Source organism: Ascidia mentula, chromosome 7 (genome assembly GCF_947561715.1).
Source record: "Ascidia mentula chromosome 7, kaAscMent1.1, whole genome shotgun sequence".
Lineage (NCBI taxonomy): Eukaryota > Metazoa > Chordata > Ascidiacea > Phlebobranchia > Ascidiidae > Ascidia > Ascidia mentula.
The window spans coordinates 18,047,599-18,061,966 of record NC_138572.1 but is presented as its reverse complement, the minus strand read 5'-3'; the positions used below and the strand labels follow the sequence as shown (position 1 = coordinate 18,061,966).

Below are 14,368 nucleotides of genomic sequence, written 5' to 3'. Positions count from 1 at the left end.
TCCGCGAAAACTTGCAAGAAACCAGCGAAAAAATCTCTTTTGATGAAGAAACGCGCTTTGTTGAATAAAACCATGTAAAATGTCCTCAGATTTTTGTTTTGTTTTCAAAACTCTCCAATAAATTTGAAGTCAGCTGTGGGCAGGCACAGAGTTTGGGTTTAGCGAATCTATTTAATGTTTGATTTCCATGCTGTAACTTTTGACACGGTGTAAAATTTGTAATTTTCATATCGTTCTTGCCGTTCGAAACCAACTTAAACGAAAACTGGCAAATGTGCATTAGTTCGTGTCACTGGTTGTTTGTTCATAGTAATGTAAGCCGGCAGGTCCTTTGTATATTTGACCGCTTACACCAGTGGTTCTCAACCTGAGTTACATCGCGTACCATTTTAAAATCCTGCACAGTCGCCCTACATTTAAATAAAAAAATAATCTATGGCACAATTGAGAAAAGTGACATCTTTAAATCTTGTTTTCGTGGAATACTTAATGGTTTCTAAATGATTTTAAACGTTAAATATACAAGCTAAATTGTTAGCGCCAAACAGTATTCGACCTGTAAGGTCTCATCAGTGCAGCTGTTGAAGTGGCACTGCGCTAGCAGGCACACAGATTTCCACTTTGCGGTACCTTTCGGTCAATCGTCGATATGTTGGGCACCAATCTAGGTACCAATTAACATAGACGAACCACGCGCACTATGATCAAAAGAACTGTTTGGGACCCAATAGCGCTATCGGGTCGGCTTTCACCCAAATCATATTTTATGCGCAAAAGAGCCATAATAATCAATGAGAGCTGTGCCACCGTCACCAGCTGCACTGATGAGAATTCTCTTTCAGCGGTGAGTCGCAGAAAACTGTTTTTCATCGTTTTAACCGCTTTGTTTTTTGTCGTGGCAGTCACGCAAAGTGGTCTTACTGCTGAGTTATTTTGTTTTTGTTGTGTTTTTTTAATTATTTATTTTTAATTTTTTATTGCTATTCTGTTTTCAGACAGAAACAGAGGATGCCAATAAGCGAAATTAATATTTCTTAATAAAGATCATATACTGGTGTGATCGTCTTTTGCTCCTTTTGGAGTTCTAGGAATGTTATATTGATTTGCAAAGTCAGATCCGTCGGTTACCGACCTGCAAAGGCTGATTCCTGTCAGTCAAATACGTTTTTTTTCTATACCTACAGATAACGGTGTAAGGGACATTTTATAACTTATCAGGGCCTACTGTTATATATTTGACTTGGTTTTGTTTTTCATTTATAACCGTGCAACATTGCGTTCTTTTAAGTTCAACAACCGTTGTTCGTGCGGTCTTTCTGCAATAAAGCGAAAGCGTCATTAAAGAATTAGACAAAATTGTAAAACTTACATCGTTTTGAACAGACACAAAGCAAACATACAACAGAAACTTTAGTACCATTTTGACAATGGCTGCTCGATGATGATTTGTCAGACTTTGCTTCCATTTGCAAAGTAAAAATCAACTTAGTATTTGTAGTCAGAAACCGGGCGTGTTTAATATTCTTGTTCGTTCACCAGCGCAGTTAACTCCTATGTCGCTTCCACATATATGCATTCTTTGACACAACGACGTTTTTATACCAGGACGTTTTTCAAGCGTGAGCAGTAAAATGGGTGCAAAATATGGCATACATTTGATCGCCGTCAAATAATTTGCATGTTTTATCAGCATACGTTGAGTTAAACATATGTCCATTAATATTGAAAGGGATTTATTTAGTCAAATATACACAATATCCCGCACGATTACATTTTAACTGAATCATGTGAGTGAATCAAGTCATGTAACTGAATCATGAAATCATCACGAAATGCTTGCAAATGAAACCACTTTTATTTTGCACGTTAACTACGCCAATGAACAATAAACTTGAAACATAAAATGTCATGGATTCATGAAACCATTTACGGAATAAGTCTAATTGTCGCGGCAAAATCCAGATTTAAACCGCAATAAATAAATTCATGAAACCATTTAAGGAATAAGTGTAATGGAACCGTAGGGAAATAAACATGAATTCTGACCCCAAGTTCAGTCCCACAAGAGCCAAAAATGCATGCATATCTTTGTTAATCACCTTCTGTTATTTTGTTGGGTTATGGGCAATATACACACAAAAAGTCGATGACTGGGCGGTAATATGGCTATATTTTCCCATTCGATGTCTGCGAATAAATAACAATTCCAAGACAGCGTGTCAATAATTTATCGACACGCGAGAAGCGCGGAGCAAGAAGCTGTCAATCAACTTGCAACCATGGTTGCAACGTAATGATTGTGGAAATATTTAAATGCTGAGCAGGAAGTCATTGTCACGCTGTTGAAGACGAACACTGAGCGCTAAAATAAAAATCTGCGGGAAGCAAGGTAAGATCTTTCCCAACGTTAAAATTATAAACTGCCCATATTCTTTAACTTTATACGATGCATGTTTCGAAACGGAAGAAGTCAACAAAGTTATTTTACAACATTCACTTTTAATCCACGCCACCACGAAACAATTTGCCTATCCTGTGAATATTCTTTATTAACTTTTATAAGATTATCTGCTATTTTGACTTTTAAACCGAAATTATCGCAGGGTGGTGAAAGGATTTTATTTCGTCAAAACCGAGGAAATTTGATGGTGAGTTGACCATAGAAATCTCCACGCATAATTATCATTGCTTTTCTTTTAAAATTAATTGGAAAAAACAGATATGTTTTGAGTTATTGCTTGTTGCGTCTTGGTATATTAAATATTATAACTCCGGAGCATTTGAGTGCGGTTTAAGGGGGTTGGGATGTTTTAGTGTATAAATATATTCATTTTACACATCCACGTTTCGTTTTTCCAGGGACGGGAGGAATTCTATAGATGTCAATTAGTTTGCATTGGCTCGTGTTCAGTATGCGTTGATTTAAACAGATGTCCGTTGACTGTAAAAGAGATTTATTCAATCAAATATACGCAATATCTTGTGCGATTACAACTTAACTGATTAATGAGAGCTGCTGTATCAACAAACATTACAATACAATTAGACGTTGTCTCTGCAATATCCAAGTTTGTAAGGGGTAATAAATATGTGTAATGCTACCGAATTCATTCACACAAAGACCAAAATGAATGTATACCTTCTGTAACATCGAAAATCACTCATGCACAACCCCTGCGTCACACAGTAAAAATATAATTGAATTTCAACACAATATCAATTTGGCCTTGTATGTGACATCATAATGCAAAAGAAATTTTTTCCTTCTGCCATGCTTGGTAAAACTGAGTTGTTAGGTACCACGTGTAGCGTGCTGAATTTAATGTCAAGTTTATTTTATTAAAGCTACAGTTGCCTTAATTCTATTTGAATAAGTTGCTGTAAGAAATATTAATAGGATTGGTTTGTTGATGTTTCGTGTGATCAGGCTCAAAACTCCGGTAAGGGTATTTTTATTAACATTGTTTAACTGGAATCTTAGTATACGTTTTCTTCACAGAAATCCGTGTTCTTGCTCGTGTCCGTGTCTGTGCTCGTGTTCCTATTCTTGTACGTGTACCTCGTACGTGTTGTCAAGTGCCTGTGCCCGTGTGGCAAATACACGCGTTTTCGGGAATTGACATTCCTTCTTGGTGTGACGACGGCGCGGTGCCAGACGCGCAAATTCTGCCGTTACACCTTCTATTAGTCAACCCTGTTCAATGGGTGGGTAATGGGTCAAAGCTTAACAAACAACGCTGCCGGGCCAAATGCACATAGGCTAAGTTAATTTGTCTTTCCGAGCAGTACTTTTGCATCGTTCGCTAAACGTAAGAAATTCCTGTTAGGCCACCTTGGTACACGTGTTTCATTGAACAGCCAACGGTTAGTTTGACAGTCAACCTCATGGATATTTAAGTTTGAATTTCATTGCAAGCGATGCAGGTTTTTCTGGAAGAAGTGCAGGTTTTTCTGTAAGGAATTGGCGTATACGAGCCAGTTAATTATGATAAGTATAGTTCTTATTACTAATTTTCACGAAGTGTTTGTAGGAACACAAATGGTGGTTGCGTGCGTCTCAACACATCAGTATTACAACCCTGGAACAAACGAGTGCAATGGTAGACTGCATGAATCGAGGAAATCCTTTTCAACGTTTGTCATAATTTGAATTTTTTAATTTCACACAATGACGTTTGTTTCACAGGATGTCTTTGAGACGTGTGAAAGGCAGTGGATTAGAAACTGTCAGTTTTAAATGTCAGAATATAAAGGAAGAATGCGTAAAATCCATATATTAGTGCGGCAATATGTGGATATGTTAAATTGCCGCCTATAGGGTGCGGATTTAAACCTATATGAAGTAGAAAGGTTGCTTAAATAGAAACTAGGCTTCTCTCTTCAGTGAAATAAATATATTCATTTTGATTTCCGTTTCTATAAAACGTCTGCAAATATTTTTGTTGCAGAGTTTACTGTGATTTGGGCCAGCTTATTTGCAAACAAACTTTTCAATCTTGTACAGGTATGGGTAGTTTGGCTGCAATAAATCTATGTCAACAATTATTATATAATAATGTCGTTGGCTTTGCAGAAGTCGTTGGTTGATCAGAGAGTGGATTCAAGACGGATCAGTGCAGGTTTTGTCGAGTTAACCCCAGACCAAAAATGGGAGCAAGGTTTGTAAGCTATTCAAAATATATCCAAGTTAATAAATAGCCACATTTTTCTCGGAAAAACCATAAATAAGCCTACATTTTGCGCGATAATAATGAAAATAAATATTCTCCTGGGTCAAGCGCGGATATTTTTAACTATTTAATGTTGTTATTTCTCTGCAAAGTCTCATCGTGGCTGGGACCAAGGTTTGTTGAGTTAGGTTAAACTCGGTCTAGAATGTGAATCAAAGTGAATAATCAATTTGTCTCATAAACTTGTCCGGTGTCTCACGCTTCGCCAGTCGCACTGTGAGTACGGGACGAAATTTTGGTCCGTTAATATCGCGAAAAAATGGTACCAAGTCACAATTTGACATCTGGTTATAAACGGTCGCTTACAATATTTGCCGAGCCTTTTTATGTGCTGGAATAAACTAAACGTGGTTTGAAGTATTTATATCAGACATATGGTTGAACCAGTGTGGTGATTTAACTTTTGTTTTGCCAAAAAAAATATCAAGGGTTCCGTGAGCTGCCAAGATTTGGCGAAAACTACTGAATATTTATTCTAAGCGTTTGAGCAACAAGCGGATGAGAATAAAAACGAAAAGTGACGACAGTTTATATAAAAGCCATTTTGGAGGTTACCAGTTAACTTAAATAACCTGGCAGTGTTCCTTGGACATAAAGTTTGTAAAACTCCACTAAAATCCATGATGACGTCATTTCCCTGAGTTAGAGAAATATATCATTGCAAGATATAAACTCTTTGTGTTTTTATCAGGTATTGGTTGAAGGTGGTTGGAATCCTGCTCTCCTTCATCACAATTGCTTCAGCAGAGTATAAACGTGGCGAAAGTAAGTATTTTGTTACAAATCAGAAACTCTCAATTAAGTTAACATATTGGTTAGTTTTGCGGATTTTGATGGATTTCAAATCGATTTACGTTCATGTGTTTTGTGCAGCGTTCACTTGCGATGATGGGAGGGAGGTGTTGGCTCGGTGGTTTTGTAATGCTGTAAATGGCGGTTGCAGTGACGGAAGTGATGAGAAACCGGCCAACTTTCCTACTTATCCTGAAAACCTCACCAGTCCTTACATGAGGTGAAAGCACTTAAAGATGTTCCCTACATTCGTTGTATTAGTGTTGACCAACCAATAGACGATGTTATCAGGGTTTGACTTATTTGAAATAACCAATTTTGAATAGTTTGTATTAAATTCGGAGACAGTTTCAAAACCCCATGCATTCAGAAGTGATTTTACTTCTATATTGAAATGAAATTATTGATTGCGAAACACTCCCACGTAACAATAATGTTGTTGAGGTATGAAGTGGCCAGTGGGTGGCGCAAAGAGTTAATCTAAGATAAGTAAAGGTTTATATCAGGGGTGGCCAACACGTCGATCGCATCACAGTTTGCGTTGACTTTGCAAAATTTTAAACAAACGTAATCGTCAATCTTTTTGCATAATTTACCGAGAAAACTGAAAGTTTCATGTTCGCCTGTTTAACACATTGTTTTTAAATTGGGCATTGTTACCAAACACGTAGCACATTGTTACGTAACACGTGCCTTATTACCACACATGTGGTATTATCCGGCAATACGAAGAAGTCAAATTCTGTGCCTTTATTATTAGTTCCCTCAGTGAAACATTTTTGGCGCTGAACGAAAGTTAAAATATTTTTGGTATTGTAGGTGGTATAAATACGTTACAATCATAACGCATTTACTTCCAAAACTTTGTGTTAAGTAATTGACTATTATGTCGCACGAAAAGTGCATACCCACTTACAACAGGCACGTATTTAATGTTATTCTGATTTACTTTCTTATAAATTCAGTACCTGGCGCACGCACCGACGTAAAAGCTTTTGTTTGTGAAATGCGTACTTTAATTCTTCGGTAATCCAACACAACTACGCAAACTACCTTAAATGCGACGTCGCAGAAACCCACGTAGATTTTCTGATTAACTCGAACTCAAGCAGCAAACATGGTTCTGCGAAAATATACAGGAAACTTCCCCAAAAATTTGCCCCATACCTTTTTGAATATTCCCGTCGCCTGTAAGTCGATTATTCAGAAGCTCGATTACTTTCGCTGACAAGTTGGCCATTCCTCCATACCAAGAAGTAGGTCTGATCGTGGCCGGGATATCCTGGGTTCGAATCCCGTCGTGGTAAAAAAAGAGTTTTTAATGGTGGGAGTAAAACCAGAAACGTGAAATGGTTGCTTGGATTGATGGCAAATTTGAAAAAGTTTCTTGTCGATAATTTTGGCAGGATTTGCTTATCTTGCATGCAAGCTAAGTGGAGCCAATAATATGAATTCTGTGATAGCAGACAGATAGCCACTGTTTCTTTTCTTTTTATGTACGGGAAAACTAATCCGCCACCACGAATATCACAAAAACTTAGACAAAGCAATCTAAACAGAAATCATATAAACGATGGCAAAATGCGGAAAACACATGTTACATAATATTACAGAGAAAGAAAAATATGGGAGAAGAGCAAAGAGGGTAGAAACGGAAACGCCAGAAAGAGGAAGTTATGTTAAACGTAAAAAGGAAGAAAACAATAATTAAATTTAAGCACATATTAAGTAATGGTACAGGTTTAAGTTTTGCGGATGTAAGAATGGGGTGAAGAGAACGTTGATTAATTTATATTTATAGAATGTTGACATCGGCTATAGGACGGATTCAGGAAAGGTGTTGTCTCTGTTCCGCTGGATTACGAGCTTAAAGTTTATGGACTGTTCAAGGGACTGGATTAGGTGATGGGGATCTTGTTCAAAGGGCGGGGGTCATTGCGGATTCAGTTACGGGTTTCCTAATGGTATGGCAACATAGAGGTGTTCAGAAGGGCCACAAGGGTTGTGGCGTAGGTTGTGTTATAGGTTGTGGGAGTTTTGGGAAAGTTAAGGAGAAGTGCGTTGAGGGTTTTTATTTACCAGAGTTAGTAAGAGCTGGATGGATAGGCAGTCGTGAAAAAGATGTTTAAAGATTTAAAGTGTGGTTGTGCAGAAATGACAGTGAGGGTCTGATTCCAAAGTCGAGTATTTTAGCTATGGGCATTCCAAGGGTGTATTCAATAAGGGAAAGTTGGGGGTTTCCAGTATGCGGGGTTTGCAATAATGTTTTAAAGGAGAGAGAAGTGAGAGGTCAACAAAGAGGGGGATGTTGACCACGTCGTAACAACCAATCCGTGCAGAGGCGCCGAGTTTAAGAGGATGGAACCGGAAGTCCAAAATGCACACACGTATCTACGAAGTAGGTGCCATTGTCAAAAGCAATAACAAACGAGCAAGATATTGGCTGATTGAAAACGGGTTGTGTTGAATTCATTTAGTATTATTGCCTCCTATAGTTACACACAACCTTCTCATCGGGCATTAGAATATAACATGTGCCACATGTTCAACTAATCAATAAACACGGGCAGTTTGTGTTGTAACAACGGGATGGGCTTCATCCGGAGCTCAGTCGTCACAGCGGTATTTTGAATGTACTTTGCCACATAGACATTTAAGATGCTTGCCTAATGTTGCGTATGTAGTGTGGCAGTACGATGTTTTCTTCCGTTTGTATGACCGCATTTCGGTAATACCGTCGTCCCGCATAGTTGACTTTGGGGTGGATGTGGCAACTATAGTTGCGTGGATGCTTCAGTAGGACCCACTGGAGTTGTTCCGATATCTCATCGGGATTTGAACCAAGGATGGGATACGAGTCAGGCTTCTGTCGTTTGGACGAGCGAAGCTGCGCCCGCCTCTGAGGTCTTAATCTAATGGACGAGTACTGATGCTTGTATTATCACCAATCTCTTGCCACCGTACATATTATGGTCATCTTAATGTGCATATGACACGTACAAATGTAACATGCTAATATTCAAAAAAAGATACGTTCCTAACTTTAGAACATTTTTCGCGAAAAAAGTAGCTTGATACGGCGACTGGTTTCCGAGATAGAGCTGATCAAAGTCGCACTTTTGCCGCTGCGAACGAAATCATGCGAAAGCGAGATATTGTTGCTTGATTTCATAGAAGGCGCTGCGGTCGTGCGTCAGTGCTGGCAGCAAGCCGTATGCGTAGGAATGCAAAAGAATCTAAAACTAGTTTAGCATAATATTGCAGTAAACAGAGGACAAAATGTGAACAAATGCAATAAACGGATTTTTATGTTAATTTAAGCTGAAGACAGAAGGCCGCTGTTCGACCTATTATGTCTTATTTAGTTGTGTAATAATAAAACAGTTACTGGGACAGGGTGTTCTTGTTGTTACAGCATTTATGATCGCTAACGTGATACATAAACATTTAAAAACACGACAGAAACAAACCGTTAGTTTAGCATTGTCGTTTTGTCCACTCACAGCAAAAGATATAGAAGATATAATTGAATTTTGAGGCTGACAAAGACCGCCGAGAAAAACCTACCCAATTGGCTGATTATTCTGTCATAATACCACTTTTTGTCCGACAGTATAGCGTTGCCTACGAGTTCGCGTCATAAATGATTTACGAAATGTTGGAATCATCAAATTAAAGTCAACAGAAAGGTGAGGATAACGTTATGACATCACACCCAAAATGACGCCATGTGATGTCACTGACCAAAGAAACGCACCATTCCTGTCTTATCGGAGTACAGAGTAATGTCGTCTGCTATACCCTATGGTCTTCCGTTAATTAGGGACAAATAAGCCTGTCCTGACCTTTAAGGTTATGCAATCTGTGGATTCTCCTATTTTTGAAACTATTCGATATCTGCAAAAAATGTGCCTTCATCTATCTAAACAATGCATTTTTTCGACTCGAGCGCCTTGTGCGCTGTGCTTTTTTCCTCAGCGCAAAAGGTTTACCATTTTTTGTCGCCGTTACTTTTCGTGGAGTTTTCTACATTTTTTGTTGACGTAGAACCGAAAAACTTTGGATGTATGTTTGTTGTAGATGTTCCTTTAGTTTTACGCAAAGTTGCCATGGCCGTGTCATATATGCACTTTACGTTCTTTTATCAGTTGAAAAAGTTTTTAAAGCTGAGGGTTAAAGCGGTCTTCAACGTCAAGGTTGCCGTCCGTTGCAAACGGTTCAGCCTCTTTCACTGGCATCTCAACTCTCCTCTCAAAACAACAGCAGCACAGACAAGGGCTGGGCTGGCTTTGCACAGAGTGGCTTCAGATGACGGTGGCTGTATAGTCACCACAATGTAGAAGTATTTTCCTGACCGGATGGTCGGCATGATCGTTTACAACAGTCGCACCAAGCTGCACTGATGAGACCTTATAGTACGAAACAGTGGTCAACTGTTTACAGCTCACAGAATTTATAACATTGGCGCCAATTTGCTTTCCATTAGTTTTTTTCAACAGATGTTACGCTAAATTATTGTAAAGTCGTCGATTGTGTATTGTTATTCACACATTTGCATACACAATCGTGCATGACTAGTTGGCATTAATTTAGTTTATTTCAAACCAAACTTAACATTTACATATTATCCGCCATGACGACTCTTCATGTTTTAACATTTACAAACACAAATCTCCCGAAACTATTATTATCTGACCTAATATATTACTTCGTTACAGTTGCGACAACAAGTTTGACTTCAGTAATTCAAACAAAGTATGCGCCCTAAGAGTAAAGGAGTTTTGCAAAGGAATGATCCAATGTGTTGGAAAAACGCTGTGTGACTTCTGCCCCACCCACTTCCAGTCCCGTTCGACTGTTTGTGATGCCGATCCTTGCAATGACTGCCCAGCTTTCCAACACTGGAATAATGGACATGGTTTCAAATGTGTTCGGAATGGCAGGAATTGCAATCTTCCGCAAATGTTTCTATGGGACGGCATTGCCGATTGTGATGATAAATCTGATTTGTGTTACACCTCGGAGAATGGAGTTGCCAGGTATTTCGTTTTTGATTGTGTTTTGCATATGCGTACTTGCCAGCACTGCTCCAGACTCCCCTCTTCCTCTGTGCTCCTTATCTTACCATTATTCGGCGTCACTCTTCCCATTGCAGTGAAAACGAAAAAACTAAAACATTTGCAAATATGAATATAGTTTTAGTCAAATGAGCTTAGTGGTTTTGTGGCTATAAATGTTAACAAAGAACGGCGATTACTGCTTGCTTGTGGTAAAATATTGCTTCTGTAAACAAATTTGTTATTGCAGAGATATTCGTAACACATCGTCCATGAAAGAAGGATTGTGTTTCCAATGTAAAAATGACTCAATGATCATCTCAAGGTCAAGTGTTTGTGATGACGTCATAGATTGCCCTGATATGAGTGATGAATGCGGTTGTAATGGAAAATTCCATGAGCAATGCATCAAGAACAAGGAAGTGTATTTTGGGTAGGTTTGAAAAGACCTTTATTTCGTTGATGCAAATAAACTATCAATTTTATTTAGTTCAAAACCACGTTGTAATTGTTTCGACAATAATGGAGTCTGTTACAACAAAATTTATCCGACCAACATTTCCTGTAACTCAAAAAATGAAATCTGCGACCAGCTCGCTCATTGTTTGGGGAATTCCCCATGTGAGTACCTCTGCCCCTCCCACTTCCAGTGTCCGAATTCAGCTTGTTGGAAACGTTCGACTGTTTGTGATGGCGATCCTTGCAATGACTGCCCAGCTTTCCAACACTGGAATAATGGACATGGATTCAAATGTGTTCGGAATGGCCGGAATTGCAATCTTCCGCAAATGTTTCTATGGGACGGCATTGCCGATTGTGATGATAAATCTGATTTGTGTTACACCTCGGAGAATGGAGATGCCAGGTACTGATGAAATGTTGTGGTTGGTTGAAAGTATCTTCCGGTTAAGATAAGACAGAATGAACTTGTAATGTTACAATATAAATAACCTCGTGTCAAACGCAGTTTATTGTAAAGAAAAATTTTTTCACTAAAAACATCATTAGTTCTTATTCAAAAAGAATGGACTTCATTTGCAGAGACATTCGAAGTTCTCAGACATTTAATCATCGTTCATGTTTTCAATGTACAAATGACCCAATGATCATCTCAAGGTCAAATGTGTGTGATGACGTCACCGACTGTCCCGATAAAAGTGATGAATGTTTTTGTCAAAGTGGGAAAACCAAAGATTGTGGCAAATTTCATTAGTAAGTGATAAAGCGTTAGTTTGTTCTTTGGATTGAAATCACTGACATCCATTGCGTAACTAGGAATCTATGACTTGCAATAGTGTAATATGTGTTAAGTGTCTGTAAATACTACATGACTTGTTTTCATTGGCACGACTCATAAACTAATGCAGGTGTTAAGGATGTGTTTCGCCGCTGCAGGAAAAATACCCATTCCTTAAAGGCCCGTTTACACACGAACACAGTTTGGCACGACACAGCATAGTCTGGCACACACGGTGTTTACACTACTGGAATAATCGAACACGAAACCGACAAGTGCAAGTGACAAGTTACGTTGATAATTTGTAAGGAGCCTTGCCTTGCATTTCTCGGCCCCGCCAGCGATATTATAGGTTCAAATTGAAGTTGTTGCTATTGGCTGTACATATTCTTCAACAAAAGGCATGTACTGTGTTGCATACTTAAGGCATGTACTGTGTAACATACTTAAGGCATGTACTGTGTTACATACTTAAGGCAGTTACTGTTTTAGATATTTTTTACGACGCAAGGTAGCACTACAGATAATGAAAACAAAGATGGTATAATTGAACCAGGACAATGGTTTTCCACAGCAGCATCCCGCTGAGACGCCGTTCCACACACTGCTTTGTAATTCAGTTATTTCGCCATTTCGTGCGCTCGAAACAATCGCTCACATGTCAAACGCGGTCACATCACACAACCACAAACCAAAATAAGATACGTCCTCTTCTTTGAAGCAGTCGCCTTGCACTTTCGCATCAATGTGTGCTGAAATGTTCTGTGGAAATTGGGGTTTGTTTTGTTTGTTGATTACGTGTTCAGCTGCAATTGAATTTGTTTCCCGACTTCTGACTCCAGACTCCAGAAAAACCAAACTTGGGTTAGTTTGTTTTATTCAGAATACACCAAGACACAACACAGATATGTGGGAATCAGACGTTTTTGGTCCCACATGCACGCCAAAATGTAGAACAGATTGGTGAAACTACACTACGCCAAAGCCCAATGCAGAATAACTTCAGACCACAAGACTACGGAATTTATACACACTTGAATTATGCGTTCGAGTGAGACCACGATATCGATAATTGCATCTTACGAGCGATTCTCCTGTGTCGTTCCAAGAACTGTGGTATTTACCTGGGCGGTACAAAACTGCAAGTCATTCTCATTACGTCACAGCATAAACGTTACACTAGCCACGCCTCAAAAAGTGTTTTACATAACAGGCAAAAGAACGATATAAAAGAGAAAAAGAGAATAAGAAGAAAAGTGATATTTTAGCTTTGTCAAAGTACATGTCACAAAACAATGGCCAAACAACAAAACCATGCGTAAAATATGTCAATCAGCAGTTACGTGCTTCATCAAACCAAAACAAAACTAGACCAAGGATTTTTCCTATTGGGGCTTCAGACATGATGAGTGAGGAGGCATATCCGGCGACCTTGCTTAATTTCGCGCCATGTAGTATAAAGGTGTCAGGCCCCGTGCTGACTTTGATGCAGACACGTTATAAGGGTTGAATCCACATTTCACATTTAACAGACGTCAATTACGCAGGGAATAAGATTAACTAACGTTTCGGTGACAATAAGACTTAACAAAGTTTAAAAACCCTTTTACAGAAAGTGAACATAAGGGGATTAGTATTACATAACCACTGAGGGCTAGGCATTGCTTAAAAGAGTAGAAACAAAAGTAGTATGCACATTACCGGGTAATTTGCGACAATGTTCTGACGTTTGTAGCCAAGATTTCTTGAAGTATCCTTGATGTTTGCAATGGCAGGTAAAAATTTAGTTCATTGCCTTTAATAATCCAAGAGTGTTGCCAGCGACATTCTATAGTCCAAGAGCATTCCATAGGTTCGACTGTAAAGTTCTTGAAATGAAATCCACCTTCCCTCGCGCAACAGACTTTGTCGGGTTTCATTCTTGCCTGTTGGCATCGGTCCAACACAGTGTGATGGTCCGCCGGAATTGACGGTGTGATTTCCCGCAGCGACACGCCAACGCCCGACGACCGCCCTGGCCAAAACAACGAGACGGAAATTGTGAAGGGTGAAACGAACATTCACGAATAATATCCAACGTTGTAGGGGGGAACGATGAAATCCGTGCGTACGCGAAAAACAATCTCCAATGAGCTCGATTAAAACACAGGGCTGGAGTTGACGAATCCTCAGGAAAGCATTCAAGGATAAAAATGTGGAAGAACGGTTGATGAATACAAGAGAGATGGTAGTAGCAACGGTCCAACAATGGAAAGCGAGGAACCTTGAAAATCTCAGCAAGATTTGAGAGATTTGCGCGTCAATTTGCAACTGTGCGCAATCCAAGAAACAGCGAAATGAACGCCGAGATTATTGCTCGAATATAGCTTGATAAATATTCAACCAGATGGCAATTTTAATGAAAGATTATCAATAGAATCCTCGTGGCAGTTAGATGATGAAAGAATTACGACCAAAAGTACAACTGGTTTGGTACTCACGGTCAAGATTGTCGTTCGTCTTGGAAGAATTATCTTCAATCTTCTTTCTTCGAATTTTGCAGGAAACTTTGC

At 39.0% G+C, this 14,368-nt stretch overlaps 1 protein-coding gene across 1 annotated transcript in view; it reads left to right on the top strand.

Moving 5' to 3' along the window:
* The window catches only part of LOC145909731 (uncharacterized), a 147,546-nt gene that overhangs the window by 126,857 nt on the left and 6,321 nt on the right, over positions 1–14,368 (top strand). The window contains exon 3 of the mRNA XM_082997085.1: positions 6,783–6,790. Coding sequence (XP_082853211.1) covers positions 6,783–6,790 — 8 coding nt within the window. The remainder of the gene's footprint in view (positions 1–6,782; positions 6,791–14,368) is intronic.